The sequence below is a fragment of the Branchiostoma belcheri genome, unplaced genomic scaffold, assembly GCF_001625305.1.
Source record: "Branchiostoma belcheri isolate BF01 breed outbred unplaced genomic scaffold, Haploidv18h27 scaffold124, whole genome shotgun sequence".
NCBI classification, from domain to species: Eukaryota; Metazoa; Chordata; class Leptocardii; order Amphioxiformes; family Branchiostomatidae; genus Branchiostoma; species Branchiostoma belcheri.
In genome coordinates, this window is record NW_017802647.1 from 717,771 (window position 1) to 735,508 (window position 17,738).

Sequence of the window (17,738 nt, forward strand, 5' to 3'; positions counted from 1 at the left end):
AAAAAACAACAATTTTGAGGCAATTTGATGTTCAAGGCAAGGTCCAAAGCGTTGGAAGAGGAGCACAGAAAGGGTACAACTAAAATGCAGAAGATAAAAGGCTAAGGTAAGGAAAAAAGTTAAGTGGAAAGGTGTGAAGCATCAGAAAAAAGTGTGATGTACGGTACAAGTATGAGCAAAGTGTTTGGGGAGTGGCACGGCTGGAAAGGAGTTTGATGGGGGTGATAAAGTGAAGCATTTCAAATTGAGAAAGATAAGTGAGAAGGTGTAAAGGAGAAAATGAGCGTGGTGGTCTGGTATTCTTTTCTGTGACTAGGCACAAACAGCAAATTACCAGCTTACTTGAGACAATTTGGGGCTAACTGGAAAACATTTCAAAACAGTCTGGATTAGAGCTGTGTACCGGTACGCAGTACCGATACTGTACCGGAAAAATTGATTAGGTACAGGTCCAAAATACCTAATCCCTCAGTACCGGTACTGTACCTAAACAATTTCACACCAATTTTATGCCTATTTGTGACCTCAAATGTGTAAATAGCTGGTTAACAATGGGTCCCTGTGTAAGGACAGTGTGTTCATGAAAACAAAAACATATTACTTTTGCCTACATTTTATCTGAGCATTCGCCATAAACAAAGAATAAACCTTAACTATCAAGTTTATTTATGTTTTTGTGTTATTGAAGGAGTTCAGAAGAGCATATAAATTGGTCGAATTGTTCAGGTACAGGTTCAGGTCCGGACCTGTACCTAAACCTGTGTACCTGTACCTGTACCTAAAATTTGTTTAGGTACACAGCTCTAGTCTGGATGCAAGAATTTTGTTAACTGGCAGCCCTACAAAATTATTACCTTAAAGTTAAACACAAATCTTGGGAAACCATTTTAGTCATTTTGATCCATCAACAAAGTAAACTGGTTGCTCAAATGTTTAAATTTGCAATTATAGCTTTGTTGCATGTCCACACCTAAAAACTAAATGACAGAAAACGTGTACCTTCCAGAAAACTGTTTATATTTAGTGCAGGTTTACTGTAAAAGATCGCAAGTGGAAAATGAATTTGGTTCAAATTACTTCAGAACGAACATGTCCGAAATTTAACCACCGTGGAGTTTGACAGTGAAGGTCACAAGCTACAAGTGGAAACTGTGCAAAGCAGACTTGGAGGGTACGGATAGAAATGTATGCACGTGTGTGTACTTGGATGTGTTGTACAAATAAACTATACTCACGATGACGCCAGCCTGTCTTCTCTCACTGCTTTACTAGTCAAAATCTGGTCCTTCTTTCCAGTCTTTGGGTCAACTGGTTTGCTGAACTGTCATCTGGTCTGGTTTGAACTCACCCATCATCACAGGTTTCTCCCAGTGACAGGACAGGTGACCTTCGGGACACACCTACAGTTATGAACGCATTTGTTATTGATTAATCACAACAATGAATGACCACTAAAGATAGTGATAGAATTAGCATAACTGGGCGATCGATTTGCTTCAATACATGTACAAAATCCTGGGCTCCAGAAAGTTGTCATCTATTGCGATATGCCTGAGAATTGTGAAATGCCTCAGAGAAATATAACATGTAAATTTTGAAGTGCTGTCTCACCTGTACAAACTCTTCACTCTGTGTCTTCAGGTCAACTGGTTTGCAAAGGTCTAGACAGAAGTCGCCCGTCATCACAGGTTTCTCCCTGTCAGGACAGGAACATCAAGACTACTGCTGATACCTTAGAAACAAACAACATAAAAACAAGGCAATAAGTGACTGAGTAGAGATGAATCAGATATAAATGTGCATGTGGTCAGTTACTTTTCATCTTTGCCTAGAAATGTTGATGAATGCTCAATATATAAAGCTGTTTTTATCTGTTACTGGTTTTGTGTTATTATTACAAAGTCTGAAGTGTAAGAGAGTTCCAGTATGATAATAAGAAACCATGAAGTTTTTTTTGTAGGAAAATCTCATCAGATAAATGCTTGGAGCAACTGCTTCAAGGTGGAAAATGTGTGTGTCTAAGTGTTTTAAGAAAGTGTTCAGTGGAAAGGTCCAAAGCATCAAAAGAGGAGCGCAAGAAAGTGTGACGTACCATGCAATTAAAAGCAGAGGTCAAGGATGAAAGACGAAGGCAAGGAAATGAGTCCGTGAAAGCACTGTGGCAGATAGAGTATTGTGACTAAGTTTAATGTAAGATTTAACAAGGTTGAAAGAATGAAGTGCCACCTCCAAAGAATGGACAGGGACAAATGGCCAAAGAAGATCCTCACCCTGGATGTGGAGGGTCCAAACCCTTGTGGTCGCCCAAGGAGGAAATGGTTTGACAACAGAAGGGAGTTGAACTTAGGTAACGTCAACCCACAGGACAGAGGCAAGTGGCGAGCTGCCATCATGCCTCAAATCCTTGTTAGACGGGGAACAACAGATGATAAACCGGATAGTGACTGTGTGAGTGAGTGATTACTAGTTGTGTGTTGTTTTAGGGTTCTCAATAAATCAGAAATAAAAAGGTAAGTCAAAAGGCAAGTTGTCTCACCTGTACAAACTCTTCACTTTGTCTTCAAGTCATCTGGTCTGATGTGGGCAGAAGTTGTCCATCATCACAGGTTTCTCCCAGTCAGGACAGGAACATCAGGACACAACTAACTAATAAAATGAATAATTAATGCAATGCCCCCAAAATTATACTATCCCTTTGGTTCAATGGATAGATGAACACAGTGTTAAACGTACATTTGTAGTATGTATGATATTGCCTCTCATTTCTAAACACATAGAAAAAATAAAGTTATATAGCATTGTCTCACCTGTACAAACTTTTCCCTTCACTGTGTTCAACTTCAGCTGAGCCCTCATCTCTGTCTCTAAATTACCTCATCTGGTCCACTTTTCTCTTGTCAGGTTCAGACAGTAGTCCTCATGCACTACTGTATCAGTCAGCAGCCACCTAACTATACAGATGTTAAATGTTACACACTTGTGTCAAATAACACCAAATAGCTGCAGGTAAAATGCAGAATTCAGATTTTTCTTTCCTGAATTTCCTCTTGGGTCTTCAAATCATTGACCTGGTCCAATCTTCTCTTGTCAGGCTCAGACAGGAGTATTCACTACTGCATCAGTCAGTAGCCACCTAACTATACAGATGTTAAATGTTACACACTTGTCTCAAATAACACCAAATAGCTGCAGGTAAAATGCAAAATTCAGATTTTTCTTACCTGTTATTCCTCTTGGGTCTTCAAATCACCTAGTCTGGTCCAATCTTCTCTTGTCAGGTTCAGACAGGAGTATTCACTACTGCATCAGTCAGCAGCCACCTAACTAAACAGACATTACAAGTCATACACTCAAATAATACCAAATAGCTGCAGGTAAAATGCAGAATTCACATTTTTCTCACCTGGCCAAATACTCCTGCACAGGTTGCTGACCCTCAGAGGACAGTTCACTACAGGATTCTATAAAAGGAAGAAATAGTTTCAGACTAAAATCAGAAAACTAAAACAGAATCAGTCTAAAATTGAAACGAACCAGATTTTAAAACAACAACATTTCTTTCCTTTACAACAAATACCTCAACGAAAACTATGCCTAAGGCCATATTGATTTGATTACTAGCATATGGATGACATCCATGCGGGCATGAATTTTCGGCCGTTTCCAAAAAAAAAAAAAAATCTAACCATACTGTAAATCGTAAAAAAACACTTGCAAAATGAGCAAATATATACTGTAAATTAAAAAAAAATATTTGAAAACGATACCAATGTTGTAGAATGCCATAATCAAATGAAAAAGACCAAAATGTAAAGAAATTAATTTGAAGAGTAAATAATTCAAGATACCATACTCAGCTGTGTCATTTGTTCAACCCTTCTTGACCACGTAGACTTCATAATGAAAGCAATTTTTTTTGCAAAACTTTTTTTTATTCGCATGTTCGCATCAGTTTTGGGGTTCTCAGAGGATGTCATCCATATAATCAAATCAACATGGCCTAATGACCATTAAAAATGGGATAGCAACAACAACAATAACAAAGTAAATTAAACCCCTTCAACTGAAACTTTATGTACCGGTAGAATACATATAAACTCGGCCCAAATGTTTTGAAAACAGTACTAGTAATTGAGACCTTAAAATTCCAGGGTTGTCAACTGCAGTGTTTACGCCACAAATACTTGGGCCTTGGTCATTGCTATTACAGAATCAGCCTAAACATGGAAAATTTCACATAATACGTTGCAAATAATAATGATTGAAGAACGAAAGTATGGTCAACTCGACTGAAGTTTCCAAACGTTTTGTATCGTAGTTATTTCGGCGCCTTAAAGCTTTGAGGGCCCCATCTTGTTTACGCAAGTTTTTTGGGGGGATTATCAAAAATTAATTATGTACACGGGCACATTCCAACAGGTGTTTTGAACCACGTGGAGATAAAGAAAAAGTTTTGGTCAATGCGTAATTTCTTTCAACAAATATAACCTCAAAACGCTGAACAAGTGCCTATGAAGACATGCACATACATTTAATACTCTACAAGCGCACCACACATTGAAAATGTTGTTGAAAACGCGGCAGCTTGATAGATTTTTCAATGCTAGTCTAAAATTTGAAACGGTCGCTCCCTAATACAAAAATAGGTAATTTCTTACGGAATATAACTTGAGATGTTCGTACTATAGTTTCTAAGGAATAATATCTGCCAAACAACTGGCTGGTTTACCTGCAACAATAAGTAAAGTTGTCTCCATGCCACGCTACTCTTCCCAACTGTCTCCGTACACGCCATTTTGTTGTCTTCTCCAAAAATCGTCAGGTCTGAAAATCAGCATTTTCTCTTCAAAACAACACCAGAACGGCACAAATCCCCACAGCGAAAACTCCCAAACACACTGCTGCATACTTAGTAACACATTCTACCGACGAAAACTCTAAGAAGTACCCAGAAAGTTCAGTCCTGAGTATTCCCGTCGTGCGAAGGCGCCATTTTGAACGGGCGATACCAAACTTGTTTTTACACAGGTGTGCAGAACGGACCTGTCTAATTAATGTGAAGCTAGTAATCTAATTATGACGACCAATGACGGCCCGTCTAGGTGCTAGGCATATGTTAATTTTCCTATTACTGTAAATTCATTTATTTTCGCGGGACTTCATCCCGTGGTATAATAAACACTTTCTACAACACAGGCAAACCTGTCCTTGGTGCTGAATACCTTCCACGCACAGGAAAATAAATCTACAGTGTTTCGGCCGCGCGGGTAGCAAAACTCCAATTTCCTCAATAATCAGAACAGTAACTGTCATTTACTTAAGCAGTGAAATTTTTTTTATAAAATACAAAATGTACTAAATGTGTGTTTTTTAAATCTTTTTTAATGTCTTTGACATTTTACACACACACCGAAAAGCAAGCACAATTATGATTTCTCAGTTTTAATCATTTATTCACAACACTTTCCCCCCGATATACATGGCTTTATATTACCTGAAGGATTTAGTCAATTTTTGTCTTATCATTTTATTATTGTAGGTTTAGTGTATTTAGATTAGATTCACGACAAGCTTAGAATTAGCGATGTTTGTCGCTGAACGGTTGCCTCCTTTAATATATTCCAATATAGACGTGTTGTCATCCTACCTGTATCTAGATTTGTCTGTTTTACTCACCCACGCACTGCCTGGGGGGAATGTTGGCCCGGCAACAATTCCTACAACCTGCAAAAAGATAAGATTGTTGACGGAACGCCCACGTGACTGATTGTATCCACCGTGTTGTATCACGCTAGACAATCATACAACCATAGAAATCAGCTTGTTCCCTTCTCAGTCGGCAATCGGCAGGCGCCACGGGAGGAAGCCTGCCCAAATCGCGCTCCTAGCGGCCGGGCTGACTGACTGACCGGTCTCCTAGAAGGGGAAGGGGCCAATTACACACTGTCTGCGAGGCAGCAGATAAAGTAAGAATATTTTCTTCAGGGAAGCTTACTGATTGTCCACGTATTTCACAAGACAGAAAGCTATTGATGTGACAATTGGTAGAAACGTAGCCGAGAGAGGAACATTGCAAACCATCGGTACCTGGTAACTGGCATACTAGTTCTGTACTGAACCATGTACCAGCCTAGCGATCATTCTCTATGCGTCGGCTGTGGAGTGTTTCGGCCCCAGTTTGTTGGCGCAGGCCTTTGCTGTCAGTCGATGTTTTCAGCAGATCAGCCGGCTTTTCTAATACTGTCGCTCATTGGCAACCCCTAGCTTGCGCTGTGTGAGAGTGGGAGTTTTATAAAAACATGTAATGCGTTTTTGATACATGTATTTTGTTGTTTCGTCGGAGACACGTGCAGGAATATGTTGTTCAATTGCCATACTATTTCTCGATCTCTGGAATGGCTCGGCCGCCGGGATGGAACCCGCGACTTTACTGTACCGAGTACAGGGCACCTGTTAATTCTGAGCATTTTTCTTCTTCAGTCTTCAGGATGTCAGAGTGCTTTCTGGCAAAGAGAACCTAAGCGGCGTCTTGGCCACAGAATAAAGCTGTTGGGGTGACAGCGTTCATAGGCAACCCAACCCACACTGACAGAAACAAGGACGTTTAAGCGCACAGCAAGACAAAGTGATACTAACTGGTATTCTAAGTGATTGTAAACAATAACACAATTTGTCTGCTGTACTGTGCACTTACTGTAGCGATACACAAAATCAATCTGCACACATAACTGTCACAGACAATAATATTAGGATTATATACTTTTTTGTAGCAAGGGAATGTCATTCTTTTCTCCATGAGTTTGGATAGCACCACATTATAGACATCTAAACGGGCGTCTGATATTCCCCAGCATGCTTATCGTTCAGATTCTGACCGTTTTCGTGGTGGTTGTAGCAAGAGAGTCCTCGGACACTGGACTTTCAAAACTGCTATCGCTAGGATGTAACGTAGAATTTTACAGCTCTTTCGGTAGCGTATCTAAATTGACTTGTGATAACAAGGGTCTGATGAAGGTTCCTGAAGAAGTTCCAACCGAAGTGCACGATCTTAGTTTTCCCAACAACGCCCTAACTACCTTTCCGTGCGTGAAACTTGTCAAGCTAAACGCGATCAATCTACGAAATAACAGTATCAGTCATTTCTCCTGGAAATGTCTGAAGAAATTTCCGTATCTGAATCGATTAGATCTGTCACAAAACCAGATTTTCTGCGTTAACCTCTTCCCCGTCAAGTCTGCCCTGCGATTCCTACGACTGGTGAACATTTCCTACAACCGCCTCACGACCTTTGCGTCCTGTGATTTAGGAATTGACATGCTGAAGGGTTCATACGAACTATACACTGCGACCGTGTGGGGTAATCCTTTCCACTGTGACTGCGACATAGGTTGGCTCGTTTATTTGGCGATAACGACGGAAAGGTGCCGGTACCAACAAACAAGTTTCTGCATTAACTTGTTTATGACTAAGACAATGGCACATGAAATGTTTAAACACCCAGGCTCGTTTCGCTGTAAAACACCTCCAAATTTAGAGGGCGTAGAACTCTATAAATTGGATATCTCAAAATGTTTCCGGAAGCCCTGTCCTACAGACACTCCCTGTCCCACAGCTAATTATGCCTCTTATCAGCCCAATGTCACCACATGGTCTTCGTTGCCAACAACCCGCAGCAAGGCAGAACTATCACGGATGAGTACATATACACAGGCATTGGGCACGGCAGAAATGACACAGGCATTGGGCACGGCAGAAATGACACAGACACTGGCCATGGCAGAAATGACACAGGCACTGAACATGACAGAAATGACACAGAAACAGAACCTGACAGAAATGACACAGACACTGGGCGAGACAGAAATGACACAGGCACTGAACATGACAGAAATGACACAGGCACTGGGCGTGACAGAAATGACACAGGCACTGGGCGTGACAGAAATGACACAGGCACTGGACATGACAGAAATGACAAAGGCACTGGACATGACAGAAATGACACAGACACTGGGCGTGACAGAAATGACACAGGCACTGGGCATGACAGAAATGACACAGGCACTGAACATGACAGAAATGGCACAGGCACTGAACATGACAGAAATGACACAGGCACTGGGCGTGACAGAAATGACACAGGCACTGGGCGTGACAGAAATGACACAGGCACTGAACATCACAGAAATGACACTGGCACTGGGCATGACAGAAATGACACAGGCACTGGGCGTGACAGAAATGACACAGGCACCGGACGCCACAGAAATGACACAGGCACTGGACATGACAGAAATGACACAGGCACTGAACATGACAGAAATGACACAGGCACTGAACATGACAGAAATGACACAGGCACTGAACATGACAGAAATGACACAGGCACTGAACATGACAGAAATGACACAGGCACTGAACATGACAGAAATGACACAGGCACTGAACATGACAGAAATGACACAGGCACTGAACATGACAGAAATGACACAGGCACTGAACATGACAGAAATGACACAGGCACTGAACATGACAGAAATGACACAGGCACTGAACATGACAGAAATGACACAGGCACTGAACATGACAGAAATGACACAGGCACTGAACATGACAGAAATGACACAGGCACTGAACATGACAGAAATGACACAGGCACTGAACATGACAGAAATGACACAGGCACTGAACATGACAGAAATGACACAGGCACTGAACATGACAAAAATGACACTGGGCATGACAACTTCACAAGCAGTTGTCGTGGCATCAGGGTGGATTCTAACTATAATAATGGCAGTGCTTGCAGTGCCCTGTGTGGTTTGTGGCGTGGCCGTGGCTGTATATTGGGTAAGAAAACGACTCAGGGATGGAAATAGTGCCCCGCTTGCTCAGGTGAACAACATGGCGACGGGCCGAGTTTCAAGCAACACTCTCTATGACCCAAAGCAAATCACCCATGTTGGTGATAGTTTAAAGACAGACACAGAGTCTGATATGTATGAAACTATACCTGACTGAGCGACATGTAGCGACTGAAGGGTAGCCATGTGTATTGATGTACCTGCTCGATATCATCTTTAGACTGCTAGCGGATAAAATGAGTCGTAAAATGAGTTATAAGTGAAAAAAGGGTGGAAATGATCAAAATGTACAGGGAGGGCCGCTTTGTAACAGACAATAATGTAGATCCAACTTTGAGGTATTTGTCTCTCATTACAGGAACGTTATTGTTTCTTTATATTATGATGAATAGTCCTTTATCACTCGAGGGTTCATACGTCCTGCCTCGTTAAAACAATTAGTTCATTACATCCTATGTTTTACACAATGAAATTGTTACTCAAGCAACTGGATAGATTTGTTGTACCTGAATGTTTATCTTTCATCTACGTACTTGTATCTTATGTTTTATTATCTATTATGGGATGATTTTGTAGTAGGCATCTCAGCCACCAGTTTGAATCAGTCGTAGGCCCAGCTATCTAAGTTATGTTTACGAAACCGACTGATATAAATGTAACATTCGACGTGTTTATTCTTTTCAACACCGCCTTTGTGTGTGTTTTAAATATCGATCACCATCTATTTATTTTAATATGACCGCTGTATTTTTTCAATACAACCTCTTTTCTAATATCACCTCTGTTTTTTTTTTCATAACTGTACTTGTTCGGTGTAAGCTCTGTAGTTTTCAACATCACCTGTGTACTCGTAACGTCATATGACTTAAATGTTTTAGATCCCAAAAAAGTGACTATAACGCTACGCTCGATTATATCTTTATAAGTGCTATATTTGACTTAATTCTTTGTAATGTTTAGAGACTTTTCAAGTTTTGTCACCCTATAGTAGATCACCTGACACTAAACGTATATTACCTCCAGTGACACTTATTGTGGTAAATTCAAGTATTCTTGAAATTTCATCAACAATTGCTGGAATGATGCTAACTATGTCGTTTCATGCCCTTTGCGGGACTTGAATTGAAGGTATAGGTGCCAGACTGTAGCAAATATTTGTGAGATGAATACAAAAATAGTGAAAAATACACACTTTCGTTGACGTCCGCCATCTTGCGACAGATGATCATCACGTGATCCGCTCTTGTTGATACGTATTTCCACTTTGCAAAGTAATTAGAAATAATGACACCGATATTCAAAGACATAAATGGATGTATTTATTCGTAAATTCCTAATCTTTGACATTAGATTTTTGTTTACACATGTGAGAAATATAAAAAGTAAAGCAGCAATCTTAGGCGGACAACAATATGAGTCCTTTATGACAACTTTACATACAGAAGGGGTACATTTTGTTGTATATAAACTACATATATATCAGTAGTCTCTGTAATTATCAAACGACAATGCTGCAGTTTCATTGTATTGCTGTTTTTGTTACCGATTTGTTTTCTTCTTTGTATCATCATTTATTTAAGGCGCTGTTGGTATGTTCTTAACTGAAGTAGTTCTATTGGTGACAGTGGCATTGTTGGACCCAGAAAAGCAGTGACTTCGTTTTTTAATAGAAACCTTATGAACCACAGTCTTGCTTCTGATCATTTTTACCCTCTGGAAGTAGTACCGTTTTCTCAGATAGTTCAAATAATGTATGGACCACAACTTTAATTTGGCACAGTATCTCGAATCCACGTAGAATTCCTCGTTCCACCTGGAGGACCCAACCCTTATGTTCAACACAGACCGCGAGGACTGACAAAACTGCATAACGTCGTTGTGCAGTGCCTGGAAGTGGCGCACTTCCTCCCAGAAATCAGGCCCCTGCTGTTCAATCCTTTTCCACAAGGTGGCGTTAAAGTGATCGTATAAAGCGTAATCAACGTTCGACCATTTCTGATGTATTCTTCTCTGCTTGGCGGAAAGTTTCGTGCCCTTGTACTGGTAGTTCCTCTTGTTCTGTCTCCAATACAAAATATCTGACAAAGACCAGCAAAGATACCGCTTGAGCAACACCAACGATTCATCCAAATGCTCCAGAATAATCACCAGCAAAAAGTCTTCGTCCATCTGTCGAATGAACTCCCTAACCGCGCTGTCGTTGTCCGATTGTGCCCTGACGGGAAACCCTAAGTCGAACGCCATGAAGTTCCTTGTTTTTGACGGGACGATATCACGACGCCGCGCTTCGTACATCGCTGGGGACTTGAGGAATTCCCCCACGGGATTTTTGCCGAGGATCCTGAAAACTTTGGCGAGTTTGTACCAGTTGAACACAGACTTCAGATGACTGAAAGGCTCCCTTATAGTTGTGATAAACTTAGTGTCCCTGGGCATGATACTGCTTATCGTGGTCTTATTAAAGATAACGTGTTGTACGAGAATGTTGTATTCGCCAGTCAGGGAAGGTAGGAAGTCTCCCCGGCTCATCTGATGAGGCCAGCCCAAGTTGATCCCTTTCCGAGGGAGAACGAACGACAGGTTACGAAGATCGCCGAAGCGCTGAAGTAGACAGGTAACAGTCGTTCCCCCGGCCTATGGGGAGAAACAGTGAAAAGATTCTGAAGTCTGCAGTCAGAATCTATCTAGAAATATATGTACAAAACTATTCTTTTTTCAGAAATCATCTTCAAACTGAGACCTCAGGCTTCCAGGGGGTATTTTGAATTTTTTTCACGAATTCATTGAAACGGCGCGGCTGAGATTGTATGACGTATTCAATTTAATCAGGACTAGTTCCTGCTGCCTCCAGGACAGATTCTATGACTTTCAACTTCACGCATTTAATCTGTCTGCTGTCTGACGCCTTTGACCCCATGACATATATTGCCTATAAATATTCCCTCCCACAAAGGTTCTGTCAGCCCTCTCTGGTCTGATTCAAAACACACAAACTACACAACCACTCAAACCAGTACTCCCGTACCCAGATGTAATTACTTACTAAGAGGTGCGATCTTACCTTGTGCACTTTGACGAAGGCAAGGTTGGTGTGTTCTTGGCACGGTCGGCATGGTAACGGGTTGCGCTCGGAGTTTTGAACGCTGAAGCCTGACGGGTAGTACACGGTGTTCCCGCCACTGTACATCCCAAACCACACCAGCACACATACTGTTGACGTCACCCACATGGCGTGCTTCCATTGCGAGGGACACATGTCTGTCAGAAAAAAAAGACAAGGACTTCAAAATATTGCTATATCCTTTAGTAAACATCAGATAACTTAATTTCTATGGTATTTCATGTTAGCAATCATATAAATTGAGCGAGCAAAATTTTCAGACGACACAATCAACAGTTACCACACCAGTTTGTGTCAGAAAAATAAAACAGAGGCAAAGAGTATGCAAACCAATGCAAAATCAGACACCGTTATTCCGCAAACCGACATGGATTCTTCAGCAGCGTTCCTTCGTGATGCTTGCACAGTTTATGGCCCCCGGTATGATTCTGTATTCAGCACCAGCGATGAGCTAAATAGCGCAAATAAATCTTTGCACAGGCGGATAGCTGACTGAATGTACAAGAGAGGTCCTGAATAAGGACATAGCGCCCCTTCCCAATTTGCCCGCGCACGCTCCATCTGGGAGGGATGCTACAGCAAAAGAGGAAGCCTCATTGAAAACACATTCAAGATGATTGGGTGAATATGGACTTTATAAATCACGACCTCCTCTAGAAATATCTCCGTTTGGCAAATGTGTATCAATTTAATAAAGATAGAGACACTAAGGCGGCAGGAATATGGAAAATCATAGAACATACCAGGGACCGTAAGTAGCAGTAGAAGTCGTTTATTTGCTTGGTGAGTGGAAATGATTTTATTCCTGTCATTTTCGTCATAAAGGACTGATGTACGTACTGCCGAGTACAAATTGCTCGGAGGCTTGCTGTGTGGATAGAAAGTGATGTCGAGAAGAAATGAGAAAACCTTGATATATTAGCTGAGAGGCGAAACATAATACGTACGTCAGAGGTAAAAATTGCTCTCATCAACTACCCGCTACCTCGGACAGTGATCATGCCGCTTCAATAGCAAATAGGGATTCGAATGCTGAGGCCTGACAGAGATGACTGAGGTTTCGATATTCTTTAAACTGGGCTTAGAGTGTAGAAGTACCAATTAGCTGAATAAAGGGTATTGTGTATAGATGACTCCCTTTTGTATTTTTGCGGGGTAGACCGAATGTGGCTTGTAACTTACAATGGCAAACGAAGCTGAATCAGTATGTATACACATTCTTATATTATTAGCAGGTCTCTGTTAATTTATTATCTAGAGACCACGTTGTTTTCTTACCTAGATTTGCAGGTATTTCTGTTTATACCGATACGTCCCTAGCCTTTTACCCGTGAAAAATATCAATGTCGACTGTAACACATATCCTTCGTACCTGCTGGCCTCACGTACGCGGTAACTTCAGACGCCACGGTAAGTAGTAATAACGAAAAACCGGGTCTCCTCAAAGTGAGTGCGCGAAAACACGACGGTGAGAATTAATTACTGGCGCGTGTTCTAACCTCGGGTTACGCCGGAGGATATTTTTGACGCAAATTTGATATCCTTTGCGAGTCGTTTTGAAACATCAGTATATATTCAGGATGTACGTAACGTAACGCGTCGCACACGCACGTATACGAGTTCATAAAATCTAGTGGGCGGCGTATGACTTTATCTCATGTAACATCATTTTATCGGCGATGTAATTGCCATGTTGCGGTCAGTGCTTTGTAATCTAATGCTCGGTTTGCGCGTCACCGGGGGATGATATCGTTATTCGGAGGGAACGTCCTATGATTTTGGTTCCATCTTGAGATATCTCAATCTCCCATGATATGAAAAAAAGAGGGAAAGAACTATAAATTTGAATCAATTTCATCGTAAAATTGTCTTGAGTGATGTCATGGCGAAACCAATTTTCCATTTCCTTTTTTACAGGCTAAATCGTAAATATGATTTTAGAGCACTCCTCTTTGAAATTGATAGATTAATAGATTGACCTCATTCATCTGTATCTCCGGTGGAAACTCTCCACACACGAGATATACGTGCCAAGGATGTTATTTTTCAAGCTTCAAGGCCAAATCGATTGAGTGTGTCCTTTTCCCACGACATGGTGGGCGGGTCGGCCCCACGTCCCGCGGTGTTCCTGTCAGACACCCGGTACAACAGCAGGCTTGTTCTGTACACGTGTACCCAGGGGTGCCAGAGTACTAAGAGTGCAAATTTAAGGAATGCAGTGCACTTTTATGGAATACAGTGCAATTTTACGGAATACAGCGCAATTTACTAGTATACAGTGCAATTTTACGGAATACAGTACAATGATATTAGTATAAAGGGCAGTTTTACGGAATACAGTGCAATCGTTTTAGTATATAGTGCAATTTTACTAGTATACAGTACAGCTTTATATTCCGTATTACGTAAAATTGCACTGTATACTAATAGGATTGCACCGTATTCCGTAAAATTGCACTGTATACTAATACGATTGTACTGTATTCCGTAAAATTGCACTGTATACTCTTGACACCCCTGGTACCGGACGGACGACCTCTATTGCACACAAATACGCGGATGTCCCTGTACATGTACATCTGTCACATCATTGCACAGAGGTCAACACTACCAAGCCTTCCTATAGGGGTTTGGTGGGGATACATCTAGTAGAATTCGCCAAAAATAGGGTCTAACTGACCAGTGGATCCACCGTTAGGATTTCATTTTCCCCTCGGTAAAATGAACGGACAAATGAACTCGAGGGTGGCCATACTCTCGTGGCCAATTATTCTCCCCCTTTAGTATTTTAACATTTTCCAATACTGTTGTAAGTTTGGTGGAGCAACTAAAGGAAGACAGCTGCAGACCTCTCACAAAAAAGACACTTAAAACATGTGTCCTGTCTGGATAACTACTTTTTCTGTTCGACCTAGTTTTTGTGTTGCCTCTCCACATGACCATGTTTATCCCGTATATCAAATCAGACGTAACGGTCGAGTGAAGGTCTAATGAATGTAAAGCCGTTGTTTCTGTAATTATTTTTACATCATAGTATCCATTTATATTTCGTTTTGGATTGTGTATTTTCAGAGTGTTGCATGTTGGAAGATTCTAGGCCAGACCCAGACGACTGTAACGCTAGCTATATGTGCGATATATGATCATTTTTCATGTAGACTCTGGTTGCACATTAATTCATAAGAGCGTCGTAATTAGGATTTCATTATGACTGATTTATCCGCAGACGATCCTTTGCTAGAATGTCATGAATATTCCCTTTTCTGTGCGGATTTGACGGTCCTAAATTGCGTATTGTTGCCTAGTTTATCTGTCGACTTCCATCACGGTCAATGTACGACGTACGATGACAGATGCCCCAAGAAACACACAGCAACTAAAAGCATTTAATTCTAGCAACTTCGTTTTCTATCTTATTCTGAAGAAATCCCGACAGTCTTACCTCTCTGACTGTTGCTCACCCTTCTTAGTTAGTCAGTACTCGGTTCTATAATACATGTGTACAACATAGAAAGTCATGTAACATCCTCACCTCCACCCGCCCTCTTTTCAGGTGGTATCCAGCCCGTTCTGCCCTTCCGCACCCCAAGCACGTCCGATCGAAGTCCCGCCATCTCCGATTTTGTCTTCCCTCGGAAATGAAGTGGCTGGGATTTGCAGCCAGTGCCCCACGCTGACTGACAAATTATCCACCTCGTTTTTCTATGTAACTCGATCGACGCGGTGTACCCACAGTATACCGTTGGATGCTGTCTCCTAAATGAATGTCACCCTCGTTATAAAATGGTTACGTTCTGCTGCGGTACAGCGGTCGGAGTGGCCAGGCATACATTTGCACTGCCGCAATACGTAGACGTCTGGCGATTACATCTTTGACCATACACATGTCTGGGCTCCACTGAGCGTGATAAGTGAGTGAACTGTGTTCACCGTGACCCCCTCGGGGATTGGAGGTACATTGCCCGCGCAAGCTGAACATCTGTCTTGTCTATCCGAAATTTCGCGAGCGCAGTGACCGATCGTTTCAGCACCCTAAACGATTTGGGCATGTTAGGGTCGATCTAAATATAGGAAAATATGCATGAAATCTGCGCCCTTCATACAAAATTTTGTGGGTTATTATATGACGATTATACGACGTTGTGTATGAATCTGGAACTTTACATACCTGATAACAATGAAATAGCGCGACAGAAGAGGGGGGATTCATTAACCATCATTTCTGTAGTTGGAGCGTCCCTATAGCATGTATATAGGAACATCGCCTCCTGTGACGTGAAATGTTTCATCCCCGGATTTATAATAGATGTTAAGCAAATGTCAAAAAGAGTTATTTGATAGGAATGGCTCATTTCGGACATGGCCGAGGAATACATCGCATGTATATACTAAGAACGTCATGATATAAAGGCTGAGCTGAGCAAGATTTTCGCATGCTTCTGTTCATGTTGACAACGAATAGCTCGCGTTTTTAAGGCAAATGCCTTATGACTTTATTTCAGTTTATGGCGAAATCGCCAGTCAAATAGAGGTCATCAACTGTAAGTGCCTTTTGTACATGTATAATGATAATGGCTTCATATTATCGCCAGGACAGTATATGGGGAATATTATAGGGGTTGCAGCATAAATGCCAAATTGTTGCTAAATACCAGTAATTCAAACCGCCAATTTCTTTTAGAAATGATATAGTCCTGCCTACAAAACATACGTGATCCGTTTTGTTCTGGGTTAATATTCAAACAATGAATTTTGAACTTTTAATGAAACCATTGCATTGATAGATGGAAAAACTGTAACAACTAGGAAGAAAATAACTTTCCTCAAGTGTTAGCAGCAAAATATGAGAATGTAGAGTTGATTCAGAACCATAATTTTTTTTTCAAATCAGAAAAAAATGAAGAGGCGAATCCGAGAACCAACAAGTTAAATTGGTGTGGCCTAAACGTTAACGTTACCCGCGGCACACTGGCACTATGGCACGTCATCGCTGAATAAAAGGCATTATTTCACAAGTAATCCATCAGGCAACCGGTCAACTAGCCAATGTTTCTAATATATATCAAGACACAACCAAGAAGAAAAATCACACGTCATTGTGGTTTATTTGCTGATTTAGGCAGCATTTTATCGTGTCGATGCAGCTTGAATAAACCAGTGTCACAAGTAGTACTAATCCACAGACAAATAAACGTTACAAGTACGGAGAAACCTGTGTGGAGACATGAATATAGATAAAATCTTGGCACAGAGTAGCTTTTCACAGAAGAGCGAACAAAATGCATGTTAATGATTTATGTGGAGTACTAATACTAATAGCTAATCAGTACGTCATCATACTAATAATTTCACATCTACGATATGAACATTCATAATTTTCTAATAAACGGCAAGACACAAGACATCTTACAGACCAAAAAGACATAGGAATGGAAATTGATTTTCATTCTCCTCCGCTATAATAAAATATTAATAAACGTATGTCACAACATATAAACGCTACGAAACAAGACATATTTATTGCACAGGTTACAGCAATACCATTATAATTAATTGAGCAGCTGATATGTTTCTTTTGCCGTTTACTGGATCATTTCATTTCAAGAATGAAATATTTCTCATCAGCGTAACATGTGTTACATGTATTACCGCGCCGATGCAAAATAAGTACAACATGTAGAAGAAAATGGCTCTAAAATCGTCAACTATTGGTGTTGGTTCTGCCTGCTAGGATGTCGTTGTAGCCCGTCCCT

General features: G+C 41.0%; 2 protein-coding genes across 2 annotated transcripts; one reads left to right on the top strand and one right to left on the bottom strand.

Annotated features, from left to right (window-relative positions):
• Window positions 1–8,268: 8,268 nt before the first annotated feature.
• On the top strand, window positions 8,269–9,158 carry LOC109463286. The gene has a single exon (XM_019760029.1). It carries the CDS (start codon window positions 8,269–8,271, stop codon window positions 9,019–9,021), a length of 753 nt encoding a protein of 250 aa, XP_019615588.1. The 3' UTR covers window positions 9,022–9,158.
• Window positions 9,159–10,403: 1,245 nt separating this feature from the next.
• Window positions 10,404–15,755, bottom strand: LOC109463274 (galactose-3-O-sulfotransferase 3-like). Its single transcript, XM_019760014.1, is given in 3 exon segments — window positions 10,404–11,498; window positions 11,926–12,122; window positions 15,518–15,755. Coding segments are annotated over 3 exon segments (1,374 nt in total). The 5' UTR covers window positions 15,600–15,755.
• Between the last annotated feature and the right edge of the window lie 1,983 nt (window positions 15,756–17,738).

Coding starts and splice junctions, on each gene's coding strand:
- LOC109463286 (XM_019760029.1), top strand. CDS start 8,269: ATGACACAGGCACTGGACATGACAGAAATGACACAGGCACTGAACATG.